The 27,570-nt window shown below is 50.2% G+C and overlaps 2 protein-coding genes across 2 annotated transcripts in view; both read right to left on the minus strand.

Moving 5' to 3' along the window:
* Positions 1–10,298, minus strand: part of zmym2 (zinc finger, MYM-type 2) — a 50,108-nt gene extending 39,810 nt beyond the window's left edge. The window contains exons 1-4 of the mRNA XM_056436565.1: positions 10,071–10,298; positions 6,475–6,640; positions 2,816–2,940; positions 1,194–1,342 (exon numbers count right to left, since the gene is read on the minus strand). Of these exons, the coding sequence (XP_056292540.1) occupies positions 1,194–1,342; positions 2,816–2,940; positions 6,475–6,640; positions 10,071–10,298 (668 nt within the window). The remainder of the gene's footprint in view (positions 1–1,193; positions 1,343–2,815; positions 2,941–6,474; positions 6,641–10,070) is intronic.
* Positions 10,299–20,123: 9,825 nt separating this feature from the next.
* mphosph8 (M-phase phosphoprotein 8) overlaps positions 20,124–27,570 on the minus strand; it is a 33,746-nt gene continuing 26,299 nt past the window's right edge. The window contains exons 8-15 of the mRNA XM_056436575.1: positions 24,961–25,101; positions 24,812–24,898; positions 24,583–24,737; positions 24,402–24,505; positions 24,268–24,320; positions 24,203–24,217; positions 22,523–22,606; positions 20,124–20,559 (exon numbers count right to left, since the gene is read on the minus strand). Coding sequence (XP_056292550.1) covers positions 20,518–20,559; positions 22,523–22,606; positions 24,203–24,217; positions 24,268–24,320; positions 24,402–24,505; positions 24,583–24,737; positions 24,812–24,898; positions 24,961–25,101 — 681 coding nt within the window. The 3' untranslated portion in view covers positions 20,124–20,517. The remainder of the gene's footprint in view (positions 20,560–22,522; positions 22,607–24,202; positions 24,218–24,267; positions 24,321–24,401; positions 24,506–24,582; positions 24,738–24,811; positions 24,899–24,960; positions 25,102–27,570) is intronic.

A 27,570-nucleotide genomic window follows, 5' to 3' on the forward strand; every position in this document is an offset into this window, starting at 1 on the left:
ACCCTGAACCCCCATAGGACCCTAACCCTGAACCCCCATAGGACCCTCACCCTGACCCCCATAAGGACCCTAACCCTGAACCTCCATAAGGACCCTAACCCTGACCCCATAGGACCCTAACCCTGAACCCCCATAGGACCCTAACACTGACCCTCCATAAGAACCCTAACCCTGAACCTCCATAAGGACCCTAACCCTGAACCCCCATAAGGACCCTAACCCTGAACCCCCATAGGACCCTAACACTGACCCCCCATAAGGACCCTAACCCTGAACCTCCATAAGGACCCTAACCCCATAGGACCCTAACCCTGAACCCCCATAGGACCCTAACCCTGAACCCCCATAGGACCCTAACCCTTACCCCCATAGGACCCTCACCCTGACCCCCATAAGGACCCTAACCCTGAACCCCAATAGGACCCTCACCCTGACCCCATAGGACCCTAACCCTGAACCCCCATAGGACCCTAACCCTGACCCCATAGGACCCTAACCCTGAACCCCCATAGGACCCTAACCCTGACCCCATAGGACCCTAACCCTGACCCCATAGGACCCTAACCCTGACCCCATAGGACCCTAACCCTGACCCCATAGGACCCTAACCCTGAACCCCCATAGGACCCTAACCCTGAACCCCCATAGGACCCTAACCCTGACCCCATAGGACCCTAACCCTGACCCCATAGGACCCTAACCCTGACCCCCATAGGACCCTAACCCTGACCCCATAGGACCCTAACCCTGAACCCCCATAGGACCCTAACCCTGACCCCATAGGACCCTAACCCTTACCCCCATAGGACCCTAACCCTGACCCCATAGGACCCTAACCTGAACCCCCATAGGACCATAACCCTGACCCCATAGGACCCTAACCCTGAACCCCCATAGGACCCTAACCCTGACCCCCATAAGGACCCTAACCCTGAACCCCCATAGGACCCTCACACTGACCCCATAGGACCCTACCCCTGAACCCCCATAGGACCCTAACCCTGAACCCCATAGGACCCTAACCCTGACCCCATAGGACCCTAACCCTGACCCCATAGGACCCTAACCCTGAACCCCCATAGGACCCTAACCCTGACCCCCATAAGGACCCTAACCCTGAACCCCCATAGGACCCTCACCCTGACCCCATAGGACCCTAACCCTGACCCCATAGGACCCTGACCCAGACTCACTTCTTGCACATGGTGCAGGTCTTCTTGGGGGCGGGCTTGTGGGAGAAGGCGGAGAGGCAGGGGGTGGAGCAGAACAGGTGGGTGGAGCCCTTGCGCTGGTAGGCCGTCTGGCCTTTCTTCAGAGGCTTCTTACAGTTGGCACAGGTCACCTGGGGGAGCACACGGGACACCTGCTGAGAGGGGAATGGTCTACACACGGGTCCCTGAACGCACCATCAGCTACACCATCCATCAGCTATTGATCGCTGATTGATCACTGAAATCCTGAGTAGCTTCTCTTGGATGTGTGTGTGTTCAACCTGTAATGTATTCACATGGCTTTGCATCGGTTATTGACCTGAGAGGGGGAGAGAGAGAGAGAGAGAGACAGACAGACAGAGAGAGAGACAGAGAGACAGAGAGAGAGAGACACAGACAGAGAGAGAGACAGAGAGAGAGAGGAGACAGAGAGACAGACAGAGAGAGAGAGAGAGAGAGAGACAGAGAGAGAGAGAGAGACAGAGAGAGAGACAGAGAGAGACAGAGAGAGAGACAGAGACATTCAGTGCGTTTACATGCATTCGAATAACTGTCTGAGTCGGACTGAAATCTAATGATCCGTTTCAAGTCAACATGTTCGACTATGTGCGGTCCGACTACGATCCGATTAACACCCTGGATAACTCGATCCGATCCGGTTGATAATTCGACTATCGCGGCATGTAACGGTGAATTGGATTAGGAACTGGACTTTGCGTCTTTGCGCATGCTTGAGATCCCGCCGCCCTCCTCCCGCCCTCCCTCCCTCCCATGTCGTGACCCGGAAGTCGAAAGAGACGATAAGTTGTCACTGCCGGGAGCCTGGCCTCAGAAAACAAACAAACAACCAGTACCGCTGCTCACCATGTTGGTGCCCTGAGCAGAACTCCTCATGATGCCCCCTGAGATAGGAAAGTGACCCACGGCGATCGTTGTCGACGGGGGGAGAGCTCATCTGTGTGCGCGGATGTGTCGGCGCATCACGGCAGAGCGATGCGACCCGAGAAGTGTTAACGGGGGGGTGCTGAGATTAAACATCTCTCTTGTTCTGCCTGTTTTGTGATATACATGCCTAAAAGGCGCCTAATATTTCTAGACTGAAATAATATCGGCATTATAATTATTATAACTATGAGGATTTTTTTAGTTGCCTATGTTGTGGAGCCCCCTCAGGACTTGGTGCCCTCCGCGCAGCGCGCTATGGGAGCGGCGGCGCTGGACACAACGCTCTGGAGAACATAAGAGCCACACATTCTGGACCGAAGAGCAGACAGAATGTATGCTTCATGTAGTGAAGGAGTTGAACAGACTAAAGTTCATGGTTCTTTCTCGAAATGTTGATGATGTTGTTGGTGGTGGTGAAGAGGTCAAGCGGAAGTGGCTGCATCACCACGAGTTGTAATGAAAACATCGCCGCCTATCGTATCGGATATGACATGCTTTCAAAGGCCAATGATTCTAATCACTCACTCTATGTATATCGGGATAACAGCAGATCCCCCAAAAGAGAGTCCCACTAAAGCAAGATGAGAATTATACCATCATGTAAACGCACTGACAGAGAGAGAGAGACAGAGAGAGACCTCTACAGTAAAGGTGCTCACCTTGACCGTCCTGGGCTGGGCGCTGGAGGTCTGGCCCGGCCCTCTGGGGGAGGAGGAGGCCGGCGGGTCGACCCCCGTCTGCTTCTGGTTCCGGGGCGCTGAAGCAGACTGGGAGATCCACGAGTCTGGAGGGACAGAGACCACCAACCGGGTCAGGGTCCTCTTCTGCTCCTCTAGAGACCTCATCTAGTCCTGGTCCTCTAGAGACCTCATCTAGTCCTGCTCCTCTAGAGACCTAATCTAGTCCTGGTCCTCATCTAGACCTGCTCCTCTAGAGACCTCATCTAGTCCTGGTCCTCTAGAGACCTCATCTAGTCCTGGTCCTCTAGAGACCTGGTCCTCTAGGAGACCTGGTCCTCTAGAGACCTCAGGGTAGTCCTGGTCCTCCTTAGACCTCAGGGTAGTCCTGGTCCTCTAGAGACCTCATCTAGTCCTGGTCCTCTATAGACCTCAGTGTAGTCCTGGTCCTCTAGAGACCTCAGGGTAGTCCTGGTCCTCTAGAGACCTCATCTAGTCCTGGTCCTCTAGAGACCTCCTCTAGTCCTGGTCCTCTAGAGACCTGGTCCTCTAGGAGACCTGGTCCTCTAGAGACCTCAGTGTAGTCCTGGTCCTCTAGAGACCTCATCTAGACCTGGTCCTCTAGAGACCTGGTCCTCTAGAGACCTGGTCCTCTAGGAGACCTGGTCCTCTAGAGACCTCAGGGTAGTCCTGGTCCTCTAGAGACCTCATCTAGTCCTGGTCCTCTAGTCCTGGTCCTACATCAGAGCCACCGGGTCGGATTCTGCAGGGGTTTTCCTGCATAGAGAACATGTGGGCGCGCGCCTAAGCCCTTTTCCCGAGCGCCTAAGGCAAAAAAAAGTCTGCGACGGGAAAAAGAAGAAGAAAAAACTGTTCATCACGTGCATGTCAGCGAATATGTTCTCAATAGTATGTTTCAAGGAGGCTACAGCCGAACCCTCGTTCTGTTTGGATCAAGAGTCATGGAGTTGATCAGCGTGTCTTCTTGTCTGATCCATGCTGTGAGGTGAATGCAGGGTTTTTCCTGGGTCAAAATGGGTCTTCGGTGCTCCCAAAAGAAAATGTTGCGCGCACTCAGACAAGAGGACACGCTTATCAACTCCAGTGTTTCCCCTACCATTATAACTAGGGATGGGTATCGTTTGGGTTTTTTCCGATACCGGTGCTAAACCGGTACTTTTAAAACGATACCGGTGCCTAAACGGTGCCTGAACCGCTACTTCTTCTTTTTTAAACGCACATTGAGGACATTAAAAACCTCTTCAGCCATATTCCCTGTAGAAGCCGTTATCATGGAGCACCGACACACAACGGATATCAGACCGTTAACATACACAATGTTCTCCATTATATGAGGTGATATGTATTGTCATGTGCAGACTTTATAGGGTTAACCTGTCACTGTGTTGATGGGCAAAGAGAACAACCAATCAGAGGGACTGAAGATGACACGTGACAAATAAAGTTTTGCTTCTGACAGCGAGAGTTACACTGAAACAAAGTGACGCCCCACGGTCTTTATTCCTCCGTCATTATATTCCCGGTAACACCGGGTAAACAGCCGGGATCGCTGGACACCAACACATCTGCTAGCAGACTGTCACGCTCGTAGCTAGCGCTAGCTACGAGCTAGCTTAAACATGGTTATAATGGCTAATTTATTATTTCTTGGGCTACTTTTATGAATGCAAGACTTGCAATCAACGTTACGGTACTAATCTGAGTTCCGGCTGCTCGTCATCATCGGTCTCCCCGTGTTCAGGGGACCGGTGACGGTCTCCCCATGCGTCCAGCCTGACGCTGGTGTGCTCTACACGGGCTCACAGTCACACACGGCCACGCCTCCGCTGTCAGAGTTAAATATGATAGGCTATCGTAACCTGATGACAGGGCGGAGTCACCTGAGAAGTTCACAACAATAGGTTTTTTTCAATTTCAATCGGCTCAGGCACCGGAAAGCACCGAAATGTGCGTTGCGTTTCGGTCCGGGTAATACCGGTTGTATCTTTTATATATTTTTTCCATCGCGGACTTTTTTTTGCCTTAGGCGCTCGGGAAAACGGCGTAGGCGCGCGCCCAAATGTTCTCTATGCAGGAAAAACCCTGGAATGGACAGAGCGGCCGCCTGCTGGTCACTCACCAGCCCACCTGCACCAACACACCTGGACTATTGTCAAGAGGGATGCACCGATCTGATTGGCGCCGATCCATATCGGCCGATATTCCCATTATCGGTTTTGTTCGGCGTTCTCAAACTTGGCCGATCAGATGACGTAACATCTGTGAGAACTATCAGACGTTTCAATCGCATCGCAGACGATGCGCCCGGCGAGGGCCGCAGAGTGAGAGGTCAGAGGTCAGAGGGGATCCTCACCACCGAGCGGCGTCCCCGTCCCCCGAGTTGAATCTCTGGGTCGACTCAGCCGACTCTCACATGTCTGCCCCTACAGACTGATGCTCACGCTAAACACATTCCATCGGGAGTGAGAGGGTTTGATAAAGTTAGCGGAAGGATTTAAGTGACAACATCCGGTTTTGCAAAGTTAGCGGAAAGAACCACGTGAAACAACATCCGCTTTTCAAAATAAGATATCGACAAATCATACACGAACATATAAAAGTAAACAATGAACTGATTTTGTATCTTTATAGATCGTTTCTGAGATTTAGCTTAAATTGTGCTAACATTAAAACATTGTTACTGTACCAAGGAAGAGTTTATAAAAATAAGTCAGACTTTTGTATGTTAAACAAAGTCCTGTATATAGATTTCCCCAAGAGTTCCAGGAAATGAATAATGCAGATGTGTTCCATACATATCTGAAATCCCCTACAATAGCAATCAAACTATTTTAATGTATCAATTAGGACATTTTTCAAAGTAAAAGTCCTAAATATTTAAAGAAATCTGTAATTTCTTTAATGTTTGAGGTGCTTTATATCTGTATTTCCTCATAGTCCTCATGGCAATAATGCAACACAATAAATAGAATGCTTCAATCGACACCGTGATCGGTGTTATCGGATCGGCAGATACTGATTTCGGTGATCGGTGATCGGCACCAAAAACCTGATCGGTGCATCTCTAATTGTCAATCTATTAGCCGATCTATTTTAGCAAAATGATTTCCTCAAGCATTGCCTCCATTATTTATGGGGAAAAAAAATAAACATAGATGTTTGCTAATTACGGTGACATGGCAATACAGACCGTGGGCGCGCAGCGCGCCAAACATTTTTTCCGGGAGCACCGAAGACCCATTTTGACCCAGGAAAAACCCTGTTCTGGTGAAACCAGATGACGTCATACAGGTTCACCAAAACCTCCTTCAGATCCAGCAGAGACCAGTCCACCGCGCACCGACCCAGAGGAGGTGCAGTCTGCGGTAAAGAGCTGAGATCAGGACCACCTGGTCCAGAGACCACCCAGTTAAAGAGGACCACCTGGAGTTTAGAACATCAGAAACATCTCCATGTCCTCAAGTGTCCGATGCTCCACTGGGCCCTGAACGCATCTCAAATCACTCACAGCTAGAAGGTTCTTTTCCGTGTAAATAGTTTTAGGATGCAGAGCCCCCCCCCCCCTGCTGATGGAGTCAAACCAGATGGAGGTGGTCTTCATGTGTGTTGCTCAGTCAAACCTGGTCTGTTGTGGGTCCCCGAGTCCCCGTTGTGGACCAGCTGGCCCGGGGGTCCGGAGCCCCTCCCCGGGTTGAAGGTGGGTCGGCCCGGCGGGGCGTCGGCGCTCAGGCTGAAGGTGCTGCCGATCCGGAGCCCGTTCTGGTCCCCGAGGACCGGGTCTCCTTCCTAGACCACAAGACCAGAGTATCACGTGTCACGTGTCACACACACACACGTAAGCAAGATGGCGGCGCGTACGGACGCAGCGGCCCCTCTCTGTCCTGACCATTTGGTGTTTTGTTCTGTTTCTAAATGTTTGTGCAAAAGTTCGTCCAAAAATTGTTCGTCTTCGCCTCGTCTGTCTACGTCGGAACCCAAATATAGTCGCCAGGTTCTGTTAACCATCGGCAGGACCAAACTACACGGCACTCTGGACGCTGAACAAGCGGAAACACTCATGAGCACGGATTACTGCCGGCCCTCGACCACACCGACCACACGGACTCGACTGCCACTCCTCCCCAGAAAGGAGGCGCCATAGCGCTGTGAGAGGAAGCAGAAGAGGGTAGCGCGGAGGAACCCGAGCTAGGCTAGCGGCTAGGCCAACTCGTCCAGCCATACCATCCATTATCATGGCTAATGTGCGATCCTTGGACAACAAAATGGACCACATGAGACTGCTGCAGACGGAGCAGCGAGACGTGAGGAACTGCTGTGTGCTTATCTTCACGGAAACATGGCTAAACGACAACATCCCCGACTCTGCTGTGAGACTGGAGGAGCTAACATGCTACCGAGCGGACAGAGCCCTCGCTGATGGAGGGGAAACTCGCGGCGGGGTATGTGTTTACATCCGGGATGCATGGTGCCGGGACGCTGCCGTGGTATGTAGACACTGCTCACCACTGGCGGAGTTTATGATCGTAAGGTGCCGTCCTTTTTATCTGCCGAGGGAATTCACGGCGATTCTGCTAGTCGCTGTTTACATCCCCCCGACCTCCAACAACAGTGATAGAAATGCGGCACTTTGTGAACTGTATCAGGCCATCAGCGAACAACAGACGGCTCACCCAGACGGCTTCACCATCTTTGCTGGAGATTTCAACCATGCAAACCTTAAGACTGTCCTTCCCAAACTACACCAGCATGTTGATTTCCCTACAAGAGGAGACAACATTTTGGATCTGGTCTACACAACCCACAAAGGAGCGTACAAGGCCTCCCCCCTCCCCCACATAGGTCTCTCTGACCACATCACCGTCATGCTAATGCCAGCATACAGACCCAGAGTGAAAGCCTCCAGACCGGTTCTGAAGCAGGTACGGGTGTGGCCAGAGGGGGCCTCCTGCGCTCTCCAAGACTGCTTTGACTCAACAGACTGGGGAATGTTTAAACAGGCAGCCACATACAACGACCACACTGACATTGGGGAGTACACAGACACTGTTACTTCTTACATTAGCAAGTGCATTGATGATGTGACCCATGTAAAGACCATCACCACTGGCTAACCAGAAGCCGTGGCTAACAGGGAAAGTCCATCGGCTGCTGAGGACTAGAAATAGGGTCTTCAGAGCTGGGGACGAAACGGACCTGAAAACAGCGAGAGCCAACCTGTCCCACGGCATCAGGAAAGCAACAAATTCCTACACAAAAAAGATAACCCGGCACTTTAAAGACAGCAGAGACACACGCAGCCTGTGGCGGGGCATTCAGACCATCACAGACTATAAACCCACGCCACAGAACTGCGACAGCAACATCTCTCTGCTAAACAACCTCAACAGCTTCTTTGCCCGGTTTGAAGCACAGAACAGCACTCGTCCACACAAGACTCCGCCCCCTCCCCACGATCAGGTTCTGTGCCTGTCTGCTGCCAGCGTGAAGAGGACTCTCGTCCATCAACACCCACAAGGCAACAGTTCCAGTCAACATCCCTGGTCGTGTGCTGAAGGACTGCGCAGAGGCGCTTAAGGGCGTCTTCACGGATGTCTTTAATACTTCTCTGAGACAAGCTGTTGTTCCATCATGCTTCAAGGTAACCACCATCATACCTGTGCCAAAGAAATCCACTCCGTCCTGCTTCAACGACTATCGTCCAGTGGCACTGACCCCATAATCATGGAGTGCTTTGCACGCCTAGTCATGTCGCATATCAAATCCATTCTCCCCCACACTCTGGACCCTTTCCAGTTTGCATACCGGGCCAAACGGTCCACGGAGGATGCAATCTGCTCTGCTCTCCACCCAGCCCTCACCCACCTGGACAAAAGACTCCTATGTAAGAATGCTGTTCATAGACTTTAGCTCAGCATTCAACACAATCATCCCACAACAACTAATCTGCAAACTTGACCAGCTGGGGCTCAACACCTCGCTGTGTAACTGGCTGCTGGACTTCCTGAGTGAGAGGCCACAAGCAGTACGTGTTGGCAACAACACCTCGAGCAGCATCACACTCAGCACAGGGGCCCCTCAGGGCTGTGCTCAGTCCCCTGCTCTTCACCTTGCTGACTCACGACTGCAAAACCAGCTACAGCACCAATCACATGGTCAAGTTTGCAGACGACACAACATTGATAGGTCTCATCACCAAGGATGACGAGACCCTCTACAGGAGGGAGGTCAACCTTCTGACCACGTGGTGCGGAGCCAACAACCTCCTGCTCAACAACAGCAAGACCAAAGAGATCGTTGTTGACTTCCGGAAAGGCCACACCCATCACCCACCACTGACCATCAACGGTGCGGACATTGAGCAGGTCAGCAGCACCAAATTCCTGGGGGTGGAAATCAGTGAGGACCTCTCGTGGACAGCCAACACTACATCGCTGGCAAAGAAAGCACAGAGGCGCCTCTACTTCCTCCGGAAACTGAGGAAAGCAGGGAGCCCCCCATCCATCATGTGCACCTTCTACCGCGGCACCATGGAGAGCATCCTGACCAACTGCATCACTGTGTGGGCGGAAGCTGCACAGACCACAGCAGGAACGCCTGCAGCGCATAGTGAAGGCAGCTGGAAGGATCATGGGTGCCTCACTCCCCCCCCTCCCATCCCTGCAGGACATATACAACACCCGCCTCACCCGCAAAGCGACCTCGATTGTGAGTGACCCCTGCCACCCCTCACACGGTCTCTTCAGCCTCCTGCCCTCTGGGAGGAGGTACCGGAGCCTCCGGGCTCACACCGCCAGGCTGTCCAACAGCTTCATCCACCAGGCGGTCAGGAAGCTGAACTCTCTCCCCATCCTCCCACTCCGTCCTCTCTCAGACTCACATGTCTGAATGCTGCGAGCACAATTTATGTTGTCTATATGTTTACATGTTTCTTACTATTTTTGCACTTTATGTTGTCTATATGTTGCACAATTCACTTTATGTTGGACAGAAGAGAAACGCAATTTCGATCTTCTGTATGTTTGCACATATGGAAAATTGACACACACACACACACACACACACACACACACACACACACACACACACACACACACACACACACACACACACACACACACACACACACACACACACACACACACACACACACACACACACACACACACACACACACACACACACACACACACACACACACACACACACACACACACACACGTGTGCGCCGTGTGGCGGCCAGCGTGGCGATGCGGCTGGAGGCCGAGGCGTCCGGCCGCTCGTCCTCGTCCTCGATGACGATGGGCTCCGCCGGGGGCAGGCTGGAGGCCGCGGGCGACCCCGGGCTCGGCACCGCCACGGACATGTCCTCCGTCCGGGCCGACGGGAGGAGGTCTGGAGGCGGGGCCTCCTCCCCCACCAGGACCACGTCATCGTCATCGTTCATGGCTGGGTCACCTCCCTGCTGCTCCTCCTCCTCCTCCTCCTCCTCCTCCTCCTCCTCCTCCTCATCCTCCCGCTCCTCCTGCTCCTCCTGCTCCTCCTGCTCCTCCTGCTCCTTCTCCTCCTCCTCCTCCTGCTGCTGCTCCTCCTCCTCCTCCTGCTGCTCCTCCTCCTCCTCCTGCTGCTGCTCCTCCTGCTGCTCCTCCTCCTGCTCCTCCTGCTGCTGCTCCTCCTCCTCCTGCTCCTGCATGGAGACCTCCTGCTGGGGGGAGGGCGTGGCGTCCATGGGCTCCTCCCGCTCCCCGTCCTCAGGGACTGCTGCTGGCTCCCCGTCCATCGCTGAAGGAACCACCTGGAACCAGAGCCTCATTAGCACCTGGCAGCTGCAGCAGGTATCCCCCAGAGGCCCCGCCCCCAGAGGCCCCGCCCCCAACACACAGACCCCCCCTCACGCCTGGTGAACTCATCGTCACCGTGCTGCTTCAAACATTAAAGATAGATAGATAGATAGATATATACTTTATTAATCCCCAAGGGGAAATTTGTCGAGTCAGTAGCAGCAACACACAAGAATAAAAAATAAAAACACAAAATATAAGAAGGGTTAGGGTGATCTGGCAAGAGGTGAACTGTTGTAGAGCCTCATAGCCGTCGGCAGGAATGTTCTCCTGTATCTCTCCTTGTGGCAGCGGAGCGTGAGGAGACGTCTGGAGAAAGTACTCCTCTGTCCCTGTAGGAGGTGGTGGAGAGGGTGGTCCGGGTTGTCCAATATGGACACCAGTTTCTTCAACGACCTCCTCTCCACCACCTGTTCCAGGTGCTCCAGCTGGCAGCCGATGATGGAGCCAGCCTTCCTAACCAGTTTGTTAAGACGGCTGGTGTCACGGCCCCGATGCTGCTCCCCCAGCAGACAATGGCAAAGTGCAGCACACTGGCGACAACCGACTGGTAGAATAACTCCAGCATCTTGCTGCACACGTTGAAGGATCGAAGCTTCCTCAGGAAAAAGAGTCGACTCCTCCCCTTCTTGTACAGCGTTGATGTTGGCCTTCCAGTTCAGTCGGCTGTCGATGGAGACGCCCAGGTACTTGTACTCCTCCACCAGGTTGTCCATCATAACCTATGACTACTCGTCTGTTGTTGTTGTTGCAATGAGTGAACAGGAAGTGATCATATATGGACTGAGGACTAACGTAGAGACTGTATACGTCTCTGGTACCTGTCAATCACCCTGTAGCCCCGCCCTATATATACATATATGTATACATATATATGTGTGTATATATGTTTACATATATATGTATAGGAATATATATATATATATATATATATATAGCCGGATGCTTTGTAGTCTTTCACAGTAAAACACTATCTCCTCCTCCTCCTCCTCCCCCGTTGCCCACAGCAACTGGTGAAGCTACACCTCGGTTGCCTAGCAGCCGTTGAGTTCGACCAACACTGAATATATTCACCGTCTTCCATTACAGAATAAATAAACCACGAGAAGAGCACACGTAGATCTTTAGAAATGGACCAACCAGCACCAACCAGCTCCAACCAGCACCAACCAGTACCAACCAGCACCAACCAGCACCAACCAGTACCAACCAGCACCAACCAGTACCAACCAGATAAGAGTTCTTAAACAGAGCACCGGTCTGTCCTGTGTTGATCCTCACAGGGTGACATGTTAATGACATCATGTTGTTGATGTTTACAGATTGTTCTGATCCAAAGTAAACAACATGTTGATGTTTACAGATTGTTCTGATCCAAAGTAAACAACATGTTGATGTTTACAGATTGTTCTGATCCAAAGTAAACATGTTGATGTTTACAGATTGTTCTGATCCAAAGTAAACATCTTGATGTTTACAGATTGTTCTGATCCAAAGTAAACAACATGTTGCTTTGTTGAGGGAAAGTTCTTCCAGCTATCACTCCTGAATCATAATTAATGACGTCAGCAGGGCCACGTGACCGGAAGCGCAGCCGTTCAAACTGTTACAGACAACCGATGGGATTCCAAATGGTGCGTTTTAGAGGATGTAGAACTCCACTTAAAGACACACAGGTAAACAGCGTGTGTGTGTGTGTGTGTCGGGGGGCTGGTGGACCCCCCCCCAGCAGGAGCACAATGTGCAGACACTCTGCAATGCAGCGAGCAGCGGGACGGGGTCCCCATTAATGAGCTCCGACGTGCAACCTGACGTCACCACACACGGGGGGGGGGGTCCGTGCAACGAAACTGTGCAAATAATGTGCGCCAGAACCGCACGAGGCGCTCCTCTTACCTCCACCTCAGCCATGTTGTTCCCCCAAAGCGGGTCGCCGCCGGCTGGAGGTGCGCAGCTGCTGTTTGCGCAACTGGCGCAGAGAGCCTGAGAGAGCCGCACAGAGCTCCTCTGAGGGCGCTGAGGGATGCGCCATGCGCAGCCGGGGTGCGCAACTCTGAGATGCTAAAGGACAGCCTGTGCCCTTGGTGGTTTAGACCGGACCGCCACAGTCCCCCGGTCCCCCCGGTCCCCCCGGTGCCCCGGCTGGGATCCAAATACCAAACTCTGGATTGCGGGTGAATTCCCACTGAGCTGCGCAGTTCTCAGAGGACCAGGAGGAGCCTCAGGTTTAGAGTGTTGAGGGACCGCAGAACCGTGCTCCTCCACCCGGTGCTCCTCCACCCGGTGCTAACAGCCATTGGGTTAGCGGCAGTAAGGGGAGGAGCGCGTGCACAGAGTGCGCCATTGTTCAAACCGACCACTTAATAATATAAGAGTGTGTGACACTCATCTGACAGGGTAACGGGTTGTTTCGGAATAATAACAACAACCCGGTTGTATGGATACCTGTGACGCCGGGGGGGGGGGGTAATTGGAAAGTTGCCCCCTAAACTTGCGCAGTCCAACCTGGCGCAATCAGTACACGAGTACGCGCGCGCTCCCACCGCCACCAGGGGCGCAATCAGTGGCAAGCACGCGCGCCGCTATGGGCGCCCTCGCGCGCTACGTATCACATGAACTGTTAGTGTCGTAAAACACATAGTGGCGCAAACCAATTCCCGCATCGTGTTTACGTGAGAGGAGGGGGGCTCTTTCCCCCCCCCAAAGAGCCGCCGCCATTAGGGAGCTCAGCGACCGCGACTGGAGACGAGGCGGCAAACGGCCGCCGCACGCGCACGAGTAAAGCCGCGAAACGGTTCTTACCGGAGGAGAGCTCGGAGCCGCGCAGCGCCACTTTGTGCCGTGACATTAATCCCGGGAGCGCGTGCGCAGAACGATAACTTCTTTCCGCTTTACGTCCAAAGATCGTGTCGTGAAGCGGATGACTCACACGGAGCGGGTCTTCGGTGGGTTTCACGTGACGTCACCATGCCGTATGAGAGAGGGGGGGGGGGGTGATACGTGTTTTCCTTTCAGTGCATCACTCTCACATCGCGGCGGCTCGGCCTCACGGCGGCTCTCTCCCAGCAGCCACGTTGCCCGCGGACCGCCCTCGCAGGGAGGATGATGGTGTTCACCACTTATTGATGAGTGAACAGGAGGCACACGTGACCGGTACGGCCTCACGCGAGAGGACACCGCCAATGAATGACGGTTGTTTCTGATCTGAGGTCAGCAGCAGCAACAAGTTGGGAACTACAACTCTCACTAGGTCACGTGTTATTGTTTATTCAGCTCGACAAACCGGGAGGAAGATGAATATCTATATATATAAGTATATATGCATATATATATTTATATAAATACATAAACAATACAATCACTACAGCATGCTGGGAAATATACATTCTACATGTACATATATATAAGTATATGCATATAAATGCATACATATAAGTATATATGCATATATATATATACACACATATACTTGTATATATATAAGTATATATGCATATATACTTGTATATATATACATATATACTTATATATGTACATGTAGAATGTATATTTCCCAGCATGCTGTAGTGATTCAACTGCTCATATTTAATCTTTGTTCTTGTGAGTTTTAAAAGTGCGCCGATTGTTTTTATATCATGAAACAAGAGAATACAACTAAATATACAGTAACTATGTGTCGTATACCGCTTTACGAAGTATGTCAATAGTGGAAAGTACTTTACTCATACTTGTATAAATATACACACTGATACAAATATAGTAGATATGAAGTGTAAACCCTAAAGAAGGATAAGCGGTTGGATAATAGGACATATGAAGTGTTTCTATTTCCCTTTTTCTGAGGATCTTGAACTATTCACGTTGCAGATTCAGATCATTAGTCATAAATATAATGAACATGAATCATATTGTAATTCTTTAGATACAACTTTATTGATTGAAGGGATGAATGCATCGATAATTATAATCCAATAAATCAACAAACACCGGTATGGCTCTTTTGCATAAAGCGCACATGTTATAGGAACTCGAAATGGAGGCAGAGTGAGACCTCACTTCTTTATCCTCTCTGACTGCGGCCATTCGTATTTCTTGACATGTTTTTTTTTTCCGCCGCGCAAGCGCACAAGGAGCAATCAGGCGGGTTGCATGGGAGGCAATGCAACTTCAGAATCAGAATCAGAATCAGAAACAGGTTTATTGCCAAAGAATGAATGTTTTCACAAACAAACGAGGAATTTTTTTTGGTGGAAGGTGCAACATTTGGACATGACAAACAACAATCACCGCAAGGAGGAAGGGGGAGTGGGAGGAAGAGGGAGGAGGAGGAAGAGGAAGGAGCGGGAAGAAGGAGGAGAGAGGAAGGTGGAAGAAGAGGTGGTAGTCCTGGGGGTGACAGTCAGTCAGTCCCGAGGTCCATTGATGAGCCCGACCGCCGTCGGGAAAAAGCTATTGGTGTGGCGGGAGGTCGTGGTCATGATGGACGCAGCCTCCTCCCGAGGGAGGGACTCGAACAGGAGTGTCCAGGGTGGGAGGGTCGGCGACAATCTTTCTGGCCCGCTTCAGTGACCTGGAAGTGAACAGGACCTGGAGGAAGGCAGATTGCAACCGATAACCCTCGGCCGGCGGATGATGCTCTGCAGCCTGCGCTTGTCTTTGGCTGTGGCTGCAGGGTGCCAGTCGGTGATGGAGGAGCAGATGATGGACTCAACGATGGCCGTGTAGAACTGTACCATCATCTTCCCTGGCAGGTTGAATTTCCTCAGCTGCCTCAGGAAGAACATCCTCTGCTGGGCCTTCTTGGAGATGGAGCCGATGTTCAGCTCCCACTTGAGGTCCTGGGAGATGATGGAGCCCAGGAAGCGGTAGGACTCCACAGCGTCGGCGGAGTCACACAGGATGAGAGGGGCGGGTGGGGCTGCATTCCTCCTGAAATCCACAACCATCTCCACTGTCTTCAGAGCGTTGAGCTCCAGGTTGTTCTGGCTGCACCAGGTCACCAGGTGGTCAGTCTCCCACCTGTAGGCGGTCTCGTCCCGCCAGAGATGAGTCAATGAGGGTGGTGTCATCCGCGAACTTTAGGAGCTTGACGGACTGGTGACTGGAGGTGCAGCTGTTGGTGTACAGGGAGAACAGCAGAGGGAGAGAACACAGCCTTGGGGAACCCGTGCTGGTGGTCCGGGAGCCTGAGACGTGTTTCCCCAGCCTCACGTGCTGCTTCCTGTCGGTCAGGAAGTCTGTGATCCACCTGCAGGTGGAGTCGGGCACGTGCAGCTGGGAGAGCTTGTCCTGCAGCAGGGACGGGATGATGGAATTGAAGGCAGAGCTGAAGTCCACAAACAGGATCCTGGCGAGGTTCCTCGGGAGTCCAGATGCTGGAGGATGTAGTGAAGGGCCATGTTGACTGCATCGTCTGCAGACCTGTTGGCTCTGTGCGAACTGCAGGGGTCCAGGAGTGGGTCGGTGATGGTCTTGAGGTGTGACAGGACCAGCGTTCAAGGACTTCATGACCACAGAGGTCAGGGCGTGGGCCTGTAGTCATTGAGTCCTGTGATCTTGGGTTTTTGGGGACGGGATGATGGTGGAGGCCTTGAAGCAGGCTGGAACGTGGCATGTCTCCAGGGAGGTGTTGAAGATGTCGGTGAACACCGGAGACAGCTGGTCGGCACAGTGCTTCAGGGTGGAGGGGGAGACGGAGTCCGGGCCCGCTGCTGCGGGGTTCTGCTTTTTAAACAGCCTGTTGACGGATCTCTCCAGGATGACGAGGGGCGTCGCTGAGTTGATGGAGGGTGCTCCAGAGGTGTGAGCCCCTGATGGACTGGGGGAGGGTGGGCTGATGGTCTGTGGCTTGTTGGTGGGGCTGTGGGGGATTGTCTCAGGACTGCTCCATTGTCTTTCAAAGCGGCAGTAGAACTCATTTAGCTCATCTGCCAGAAGCACATTGTTCATGGAGTGGGTGATTTGGGCTTGTAGTTGGTGATCTGCCTGAGCCCTCTCCAGACAGAAGCAAAGCTTGGAGCTGAGAGCTGCTGTTGCAGTTTCTCAGAGTACAGTCGTGTAGCATCTCTCACCTTGCTAAACCTGTATTTGGACTCTGTGTACAGGTCCTTGTCCCCACTCCTGAATGCCTGGTCCTTCTGCAGTCTTAGCTTCCTGAGCTCCGCTGTGAACCAGGGTTTGTCGTTGTTATAACTCACCCTGGAGCTGGATGGAATACAGCTGTCCTCACAGAAGCTGATGTAGGAAGTTACAGCCTCTGTGTACTCATCCAGGCTGTTGGTAGCAGTCCTGAAGACATCCCAGTCAGTACAGTCAAAGCACGCCCGTAGATCCTCCAGAGCCTCACTGGTCCACTTCTTGAACTTCCTCACCACAGGTTTGCAGAGCTTTAGTCTCTGCCTGTATGAGGGAATCAGATGGACCATGACGTGGTCAGAGTTTCCCAGTGCAGCTCGAGGGACGGCGTGATAGGCCCTGCTGATTGTTGTGTAGCAGTGGTCCAGAATGCTCTTCTCTCTGGTAGGGCATTTAATTAACTGTCTATATTTAGGGAGTTCGTGGCTGAGGTTTCCTTTGTTAAAATCCCCGAGTACAATAACCAAAGAGTCCGGGAAGGTCCGCTCCACACGCCGTATCTGTTCAGCGAGTGTCTGTTGTGCCACGTTCACGTTCCCCTGCGGCGGCATGTAAACTCCGGCCAGGATGAATGAAGCGAACTCACGTGGGGAGTAGAAGGGTTTGCAGTGGATGATAAAAGATTCCAGGTCCGGCGAACAGTGCTGTAGAATCACCGTTACGTCGTTGCACCAGCCGTTGTTGAGGTAAAAGCAGATTCCTCCACCCTTTTTTTTACCGGAGAGCTCCGTGGCCCGGTCCGCTCGGAACAGCTGGAAGCCAGCGAGCTGGAGCGCAGAGTCTGGTATCGAGCCACTAAGCCATGATTCCGTGAAACACAGAACGGAGGATGAGGAGAAGTCTCTGTCTCCCCACCAGCAGCTGGAGTTCGTCCAGTTTGTTGCACAGTGAGCGGACGTTGGAGAAATATGCCCGGCAGCGCTGTCGACGTTTCCGTGTTTCGTACGAGCGCTCCCGAACGTTTCCCTCTCCGCCGGCGTTTCACCACGTGGGCGAAGGTGAGCACACCTTTTACAAAAATGTCCAGTAACTCCACAGAAGTTAAAAACGTTGGAAGTAAATCCGCTGGAGTTGTTCCCCTTATGTTCAAGAGTTCCTCTCTGGTGAAAGAGCTCTGGGAATCCCAGCAGAAAACAGTATTTAAAACGAAAACAATAAAAAACATCGCGCACCAACACACCGAGGCGACCTTTCGCTCATCGATACGCATCCAGACCCGGATGTTGTGTACTTTTAATTTAACCCAGCTGCAATGAAGTACACACGGCTCGGGTCCAATCAGGATGCAGGATCTGGGTTGAGGGAGTTCACGTCCCGGTTCTGTCGGGTTTTCCTCATCCGGGACACGAAGGAGAAATAAAGTAAAGTAAACAGGGTTTGAAAAGCGACAGGAGGAGGAGGAGGCGGAGGAGGCTGCTGGATTTATAATCCCTGTGAAACCGTGTATGATGCGTTCAGGGACTTCTTTAACAGCTGAATGGTGAGCAGAGACTCAAGAGGGAGGCAACTATGGAGGACTTAAAATGACTTAAGTATAAATAAATAAATGCATGAATAAATACAAGAATAAATAAATAAATGCTTAAATAAATGTATAAATACAGGAATAAATAAATGCATAAATACAGAAATTAATAAATATAAGTTATAACTCAACAGGACATCATTAAATAAATGTATTTCTACATTTCTGTATTTCTTCATTTATTTATATCTCTATTTATGTGTCCACACGTATTTCTTCATTTATTTATGTGACATTTATGTGTCCGTATATTCAAATGAGCTGGGCGGTCCGAACCTCATTGTTGAACAGGATTGGTCAAGTCGGAGAGCAAGACAGAAGCAATCGATCCCTAGCACTTGGCCATGTAGACGAACAGCGTTTATTATGCATTCTTGTACATTCTAAATACTACTGTTGTTGAGTCACGGAATGTAATTTAAGGATGTTTCAGCCGAGAAGTTAGTAGTGTAAGCATCAAATCTGTGGTCGGTTTATCGAGATTCAGCCTAATAAGGATATGCGACGGAGATTTGAGGTCCTGCTCGCGGGACCTCTGAGCTCCGGGCGCTCAGCGCGCTGTGTGGCCGCCGAGAGAAGCCTGATCTATATTATATATATGTATATATATATGATATGTATATATAGAGCAGCCTGATCTCGGCAGGACTTTTTGAAATGCTCCGCTGGCTCTGACGTCTCTGTAGCGGCTAAACATGAGATATAATTAGGTTTTGGAGGATTTAAAGAGCACAAAGAGTTTATTATTTATTAAAAGATAACGTTACGTCAATTTGACTGAGGGTTAAGATTCACAACTTCATATTGTAGCGACCCTGGGTCAGGAAGCTACGAGACGTTGTATAGTTATTGCCGTTTATTCGTAGCCTACGCCAAACAACAGTGAACACCGCAACACATTCTACTCCACTGTAAAGTATTTTACAGTGAATAATTTGAGTAAATTCATGAGCAAGAACAGTTGATGTGGTGACGTCACAAGACCAGAAAGACCGTCCTGCGTCCTCGAGAGTCTGGACTCCCAAAACCAGACTCAAAGACCAGACTCCAAAGACCAGACTCCAAAGACCAGACTCCAAAAGAACACGAGTCTGTACTCAGTGTACTGAAATGATAAACGGCTGAAGTCAAAAAGCTGTCTAGGCTAACTTCTGCTAACGGTTAGCTGAGCGAGCTTCAGCATCATGTGCCAGGCAGAAGTAGTAGAGCACAACACACCAGGTGCATCACACTCCTGTGACCAATCATGCTTCAGACAGAGGTTCGGACCGCCCAGCTCATTTGAATATACGGACACGTAAATGTCACACATGAATAAATGAAGAAATACGTGTGGACACGTAAATAAATAAATGAAGAAATACAGAAATGTAGAGATATATTTATTTAATGATGTCCTCTTGATTTTTAACTTATATTTATGAATACCTTTATTTATTTAAGCCTCAGGACTGACCCTTCCTTCCCGGGCGCGTTCCCCACGACATTCATGATTAAACACTTTGTTCTGTGGTAATATTCCAAAATATGAAAATCTTTGTTTTAATTTGCACTCCCCCCATGACCCCTCCCCCCCATGTCTCCGCCCTCCTTCGTGTCTGTCAGGAGATGTCGCGGCTAACAGTCAAGCTAACGCCTGAGCGCAGCCGTTGGCCTCAGCTGAATGTGATCAGACTTCCTCACAGAAGTTAAAAGAAGTTCAAGACTCACCAGATTCCAGATTAAAATAAAACTCATTCAGATGTTTTATGTTCTGATGAAGACAAACATGAATATTTCTGTACACATTTTATTTGTAACAAAGAGACCGAGGGGTTCACATATCAACATTGTGAGTCTATACTATAGATCTAGAAACTTTTAGATTCCTGAATCAGCGGTTTCTGTTTTCCCTCCGTCACAACGAGCGCATCAATAACTTTGTTACCGTGGACAACAAGCGATGACAAGATATAATGACGCACGTCAATATTTACAGACCAGAAAATATGAAACAGCAACTCTGTATCGGGGAGGCAGAAAAACTGTAAACAACAACAACAAACATCTCTTCTTCCAGTAAAAACAGTCGTCATGGTGGCGTTTCAGTCGACAGTTTGTGGGCGGAGCTTGATTCATCCCGATGACGAGGTTCCAACAGGCTCCGCCTCCTCAGTGTGACCTGGTCACTGCAGCTGGACTCTGTACGCACAGATGAGGAGCTTGACCTGAAGATCACATGAAGACCACACAACCGCAGGAAGGGGCGGGACTTAACCTCCATTGGACCAATCACAGCACCAGTTCACAACAAGACGCTGTGAAATGCGGTAAAAGATATACATGTATATATACATATATATATATACATGTATGTATATATACATGTATATATATTAGGGCTGTGAAACGATTACAATTTTTAATCGGGTTAATCACAGGTTTTTGTGGATTAATCATGATTAATCACATATTACCGATATTCTCGGTATATTTTGTGAGAACATAAGAGATTTATGACAAAAGACGGATATATACATTTATACATTCTTCTATACAATGGTGCTGCAACTCAGCAGTTATTTAGCAGTTTTCTTCCATATGGAACATGAATACATCTTCATCCTAAACAGAATGTTTAACCCTCCTGTTACCTTTCGGTCAATTTGACCCCATTCAATGTTTAATGTCGGTGTTCTTTGGGGTCAATTTGACCCCAGGCTGTTTTTCACTGTGTCAAACATATAAGAAATATCAACTTTTTTATTTATTTAAAGGGCTATTTAGGTAGTCAACAAACAAACATAAAGTACCTCACACTTAAACTTGGGAAGCAATATTAATTCTAATAATTTTCTGGAGGTTTTAATTGCTGGGGTCAAATTGACCCCGAGGGTAAAATATGTTAGTAAATGTAAAGGTAACAGGAGGGTTAAACAGAACATGTTTCTCTTGTTTGTCAACCATTAACTCCACCATGACACAATCTAAAGGCCTCTAGTCTTCCTCTAGCAGCTGCTGAGGCAAACTGACTGTGTGGGTTTTCTTCATGAACTGGGCCGTGATGAAAGGGACGGCGGGGACACCGCTGCAAAGCTGAAACCTCACCGGCCCGGACACAGGGACAGATTGACAAGTGACTTTTGTTTTGCTCGGTCGATGGCGCGCCACGGAGCTCTGTGGCGCGCGGACGGAGATCGATAAGTGTTAACGCAAAGAGACAGAAATGACATGCTGCTGTGGAGATACGATCAACAACAGACGTTTAGTTTAATAAAGAACAAAGACGTGCTCTAGAGAACATGTCAGGGGGCGGGCCAATCTCTTTAATGTCATGCGATCTACCGACACTACGCCGCGATCGACTGGCAGGTCGCGATCGACGTGTTGAGACCCTGATCTACAGGAAGTAAAAGTCGTAACAAGGTTTCCGGAGGTGAACCTGCGGAAGGATCATTACCGATGAACAGACCGTCTGCATGAGAGCGGACAGAGTTCAGATTGAAGTGGTGGATTGGAAGCTCATTTTGCGCATGCGTTAAAAAAAAAAACTAGTTAAACCTGTAATTGAATTAACGCGTTATTTTTCACAGCACTAATATATATACATGTATATATACATGTATATATGTATATATACATGTATATATACATGTATATATGTATGTCTTTATGTGTGTGTCTCTGTGTGTGTCGCTATGTGTGTGTGTCTCTGTGTGTGTGTCTCTATGTGTGTGTGTGTGTGTCTCTATGTGTGTGTCTCTGTGTGTGTGTCTCTATGTGTGTGTCTCTATGTATGTGTCTCTATGTATGTGTGTGTGTCTCTATGTGTGTGTCTCTATGTATGTGTGTCTCTATGTGTGTGTCTCTATGTGTGTGTCTCTATGTGTGTGTGTCTCTGTGTGTCTCTATGTGTGTCTCTGTGTGTGTCTCTATGTGTGTGTCTCTATGTATGTGTGTGTCTCTGTGTGTCTCTATGTGTGTGTCTCTATGTGTGTCTCTGTGTGTGTCTCTATGTTTGTGTCTCTATGTATGTGTCTCTATGTATGTGTGTGTGTCTCTATGTGTGTGTCTCTATGTATGTGTGTGTCTCTATGTGTGTCTCTGTGTGTGTGTCTATGTGTGTGTCTCTATGTGTGTCTCTATGTGTGTCTCTGTGTGTGTGTGTGTGTGTGTGTGTATGTGTGTCACCTTGGCTGCTGGAGCCTCCGCTAGCCGTATGAAGAGTCTGTTGATTCCAGGAATTGGACTGAAGGAGTAAACGAAGTGACTGTCCTGAGGACGACAACAACACATCAACACCAACGCACAAACACACACAAGCACACCAGTACGTACTTGTTTGTACTTGTACACAAAGAAAATAGACCTAGTAACGTTAGCTAGTAAAGGAGCGGAGGTTCACTTCAGTTACATGGTGCGTTCAGGCTCTGCTCAGTGAACATGAGTACTGAAGGTAGATGATGTTCTCATGGTGCGTTCAGGCTCTGCTCAGTGAACATGAGTATGAAGGTAGATGATAATGTTCTCATGGTACGTTCAGGCTCTGCTCAGTGAACATGAGTATGAAGGTAGATGATAATGTTCTCATGGTACGTTCAGGCTCTGCTCAGTGAACATGAGTACTGAAGGTAGATGATGTTCTCATGGTGCGTTCAGGCTCTGCTCAGTGAACATGAGTACTGAAGGTAGATGATGTTCTCATGGTGCGTTCAGGCTCTGCTCAGTGAACATGAGTATGAAGGTAGATGATAATGTTCTCATGGTGCGTTCAGGCTCTGCTCAGTGAACATGAGTACTGAAGGTAGATGATGTTCTCATGGTGCATTCAGGCTCTGCTCAGTGAACATGAGTATGAAGGTAGATGATGTTCTCATGGTGCGTTCAGGCTCTGCTCAGTGAACATGAGTATGAAGGTAGATGATGTTCTCATGGTGCGTTCAGGCTCTGCTCAGTGAACATGAGTATGAAGGTAGATGATAATGTTCTCATGGTGCGTTCAGGCTCTGCTCAGTGAACATGAGTACTGAAGGTAGATGATGTTCTCATGGTGCGTTCAGGCTCTGCTCAGTGAACATGAGTACTGAAGGTAGATGATGTTCTCATGGTGCGTTCAGGCTCTGCTCAGTGAACATGAGTACTGAAGGTAGATGATGTTCTCATGGTGCGTTCAGGCTCTGCTCAGTGAACATGAGTACTGAAGGTAGATGATGTTCTCATGGTGCGTTCAGGCTCTGCTCAGTGAACATGAGTACTGAAGGTAGATGATAATGTTCTCATGGTGCGTTCAGGCTCTGCTCAGTGAACATGAGTACTGAAGGTAGATGATGTTCTCATGGTGCGTTCAGGCTCTGCTCAGTGAACATGAGTACTGAAGGTAGATGATGTTCTCATGGTGCGTTCAGGCTCTGCTCAGTGAACATGAGTATGAAGGTAGATGATAATGTTCTCATGGTGCCTTCAGGCTCTGCTCAGTGAACATGAGTACTGAAGGTAGATGATGTTCTCATGGTGCGTTCAGGCTCTGCTCAGTGAACATGAGTATGAAGGTAGATGATAACGTTCTCATGGTGCGTTCAGGCTCTGCTCAGTGAACATGAGTACTGAAGGTAGATGATAACGTTCTCATGGTGCGTTCAGGCTCTGCTCAGTGAACATGAGTATGAAGGTAGATGATAACGTTCTCATGGTGCGTTCAGGCTCTGCTCAGTGAACATGAGTATGAAGGTAGATGATAACGTTCTCATGGTGCTGCTCAGGCTCTGCTCAGTGAACATGAGGACTGAAGGGGAGATGAACACGTTCTGGTGCTGCCCACATAATCCAGTAAAAAGGTGTTGAAGTTCTGTTCCCCTCCCTGAACCTGTTGAACAGGAACAGCGGAGGCTGGAACGGAACTTGTCGTTGAGCACACCACCGGGCGCGGACACAGCTACGGACAGATTCCCCAGGAAGCTGGCGTGGAACAGGAAGAGCAGCACGCCGGAGCCTGCAGAGGGGGAGGAGTCTCAGGAGGGTGTGTGTGTGTGTGTGTGTGTGTGCGTATATGCGTGTGTGTGTACGTGTTCACCCTCCGGCTGCGGCTGCGACTTGAAGCCGAACTCCAGGGAGTAGTCGGGCCCCTCACAGAGCCGGTGGCAGGCCAGAGGGAAGGCCTCCGCCACGCTGGACAGCCTGCGAGACGGCGAGGAGGACGGGAAGCCGTGAGCACGGGGCACGGCAGGGGGTCCCGAGGCAGCGGGGTCACTCACGTGCTGGTGTGGTCCTTGATGAGGTCGCACACCGCCAGGTTGTTGCCCAGCTTGGCGAAGTACATGGCGCCCGTCTTGTTCTTGGACACCATGTTGCAGTCCGCTCCGTACTCCAGCAGGAGGCGCACCACGTCGGCGTTCCCTCGCTTGCACGCCTGCAGGACAGCGGGACTTTAAGAGCGTTTGTGTGGCGGTGCGGCGAGCCCCGGGTCGTGTCCGCGGTCGTTACCCTCATCAGCGCCGTCTCCCCGCTCAGCGTCTGGGCGTTGGCGTAGGACCCCGCCTCCAGCAGGATGGCCACGGTCGTCAGGAAATTCTGTCAAGAGCAACGTTTAGAGAAAGGCTTCGAGAGAAGGCGGAGCCGGAAAGGGGCGTTACCTTCTCGGCGGCGTGCATCAGCGCCGTGGTGCCGTTCTTCTGCCGGCCGTTCACCCTCACGCCTTTTCTGATCAGCAGCCGCAGGATGTCGTCCTGCCCCCCCGCCGCCGCCAGCATGCTCAGGGACATGCCGCTGACGTCCTGCAGGCACACAGAGCGTAAGAGGAAGAAGCTCCTCCCCTGACCACCAGGGGGAGACTCCTCTGGTTGTATAGAAGTCCAGGCTGCATGTGTTAGAGCTGCATTCTCTCTCCTGACCACCAGGGGGCGACTCCTCTGGTTGTATAGAAGTCTGTTAGGAACAGTTTAATCTAGACTACAATAATCTCCTCTAATTCCAGAAACTCAGACAAAAAGGGGAAAACTTTACGAACTCTGTAAAAAAACAATTATTTTCCATAACAACAACATCTTTAAGCCAAGAAGCATTTTATTGTACAAGCTTGAGTTATAAGAGCCGTAAGGAGGAAGAGTGTCATGTACAGGGAACACGCTCTTAGGGTTCTCAACCACCAGAAATGGGATGCTACGAGGAACAAAAGAACTACAACAGTCTTCCTGGAGCTTTCAGATGATTGAATGATGAACGGTTTGTTTCTCTGAAGTGTGTTTGTGTGTGAGTGAGTGTATGTGTGAGTGAGTGTGTATGTGCGAGTGTATGTGTGAGTGTGTGAGTGAGTGTGTATGTGTGAGTGTGTGTATGTGAGTGTGTGGGTGTGAGAGTGTGTGTGTATGTGTGTGAGAGTGTGTGTGTGTGTGGTGTGAGAGTGTGTGTATGTGTGTGAGTGTGTATGTGTGTGAGTGTGTGTGTGTGAGTGTGAGTGTGTAAGTGAGTGTGTATGTGAGTGTGTGTGTGTGAGTGTGTGTGTGAGTGTGTGTATGTGTGAGTGTGTGTGTGAGTGTGTATGTGTGAGTGTGTGGGTGTGAGTGTGTGTATGTGTGAGTGTGTATGTGTGAGTGTGTGGGTGTGAGAGTGTGTGTATGTGTGTGAGTGTGTATGTGTGAGTGTGTGTATGTGTGAGTGAGTGTGTGTATGTGTGAGTGTGTGTATGTGTGAGTGTGTATGTGTGAGTGTGTGAGTGTGTATGTGTGAGTGTGTGTATGTGTGAGTGGGTGGGTATGTGTGAGTGTGTGTATGTGTGAGTGTGTGTGAGTGAGTGTGTATGTGTGAGTGTGTGAGTGTGTGTGTGTGAGTGTGTATGTGAGTGTGTGAGTGTGAGTGTATGTGTGTGTGTGTGAGTGTGTGTGAGTGTGTATGTGAGTGTGTGAGTGTGTATGTGAGTGTGAGTGTGTATGTGTGAGGGTATGTGTGAGTGAGTGTGTGTATGTGTGAGTGTGTGGGTATGTGTGAGTGAGTGTGTATGTGTGAGTGAGTGTGTATGTGTGTATGTGTGTGAGTGTGTGTATGTGTGAGTGTGTGGGTGTGAGTGTGTGTATGTGTGAGTGTGAGAGTGAGTGTGTGTGTGTATGTGTGTATGAGGCTGTGTCTACTACCGCACACTTTACGCAGTACACTGCAATTCAGTGCACTGTATTGCAGTGTACTGCGTCGCTGATGAAGTGCTGTCCCAAATGGAACACTTACGTTAACCACTTGGCTGAAGTGACGGACGCAAATCTGTTGACGGCACCCGCGAAATTAAGCCGGGAGTGACGTGTACGCAAATCTGCTTGCGATACCCGCGAAACTTAAACTGACAAAATGAAGCACTTCTTGCCCTCTTGTTGTCCCTTGTTTACCTTTCTCCACCCCATGTGGGAACTGCCATACCTCCACCATCGCGGCAGGAGCCTCCGTGGTCGACCGCTTGTGCTACTGTAGCCATCTCGTCCGCCATTGTTTTAAGAATAAAATGAAAAGCTGGCGAAAGGGCTCCTCCTCTTCCGCTACGTCGCCAAGATGGCGGCCGTTTAGGGCGAGTAGTGTCCATCGTTTTACACTACATCCGTTTACTTTCAGTGCACTGAATTCTGCTGGTTTTTTCAGTGGCGCACTTCGAACACTGAAAGTCAGCTCGAAGTGCTCAAGTGTGCGGTAGTAGACACAGCCTGAGTGTGTGTGATAACTGCAGAGCGTCCTCAGTTGTCCTACTGGAGGTGCATGAACACACGTCCTACTGGAGGTTCATGAACACACGTCCTACTGGAGGTGCATGAACACACGTCCTACTGGAGGTTCATGAACACACGTCCTACTGGAGGTGCATGAACACACGTCCTACTGGAGGTTCATGAACACACGTCCTACTGGAGGTGCATGAACACACGTCCTACTGGAGGTCCATGAACACACGTCCTACTGGAGGTCCATGAACACACGTCCTACTGGAGGTGCATGAACACACGTCCTACTGGAGGTGCATGAACACACGTCCTACTGGAAGTGCATGAACACACGTCCTACTGGAGGTTCATGAACACACGTCCTACTGGAGGTTCATGAACACACGTCCTACTGGAAGTGCATGAACACACGTCCTACTGGAGGTTCATGAACACGTCTACTGGAGGTTCATGAACACACGTCCTACTGGAGGTGCATGAACACACGTCCTACTGGAGGTGCATGAACACACGTCCTACTGGAGGTGCATGAACACACGTCCTACT

Source organism: Pseudoliparis swirei, chromosome 2 (genome assembly GCF_029220125.1).
Source record: "Pseudoliparis swirei isolate HS2019 ecotype Mariana Trench chromosome 2, NWPU_hadal_v1, whole genome shotgun sequence".
Classification (NCBI taxonomy): domain Eukaryota; kingdom Metazoa; phylum Chordata; class Actinopteri; order Perciformes; family Liparidae; genus Pseudoliparis; species Pseudoliparis swirei.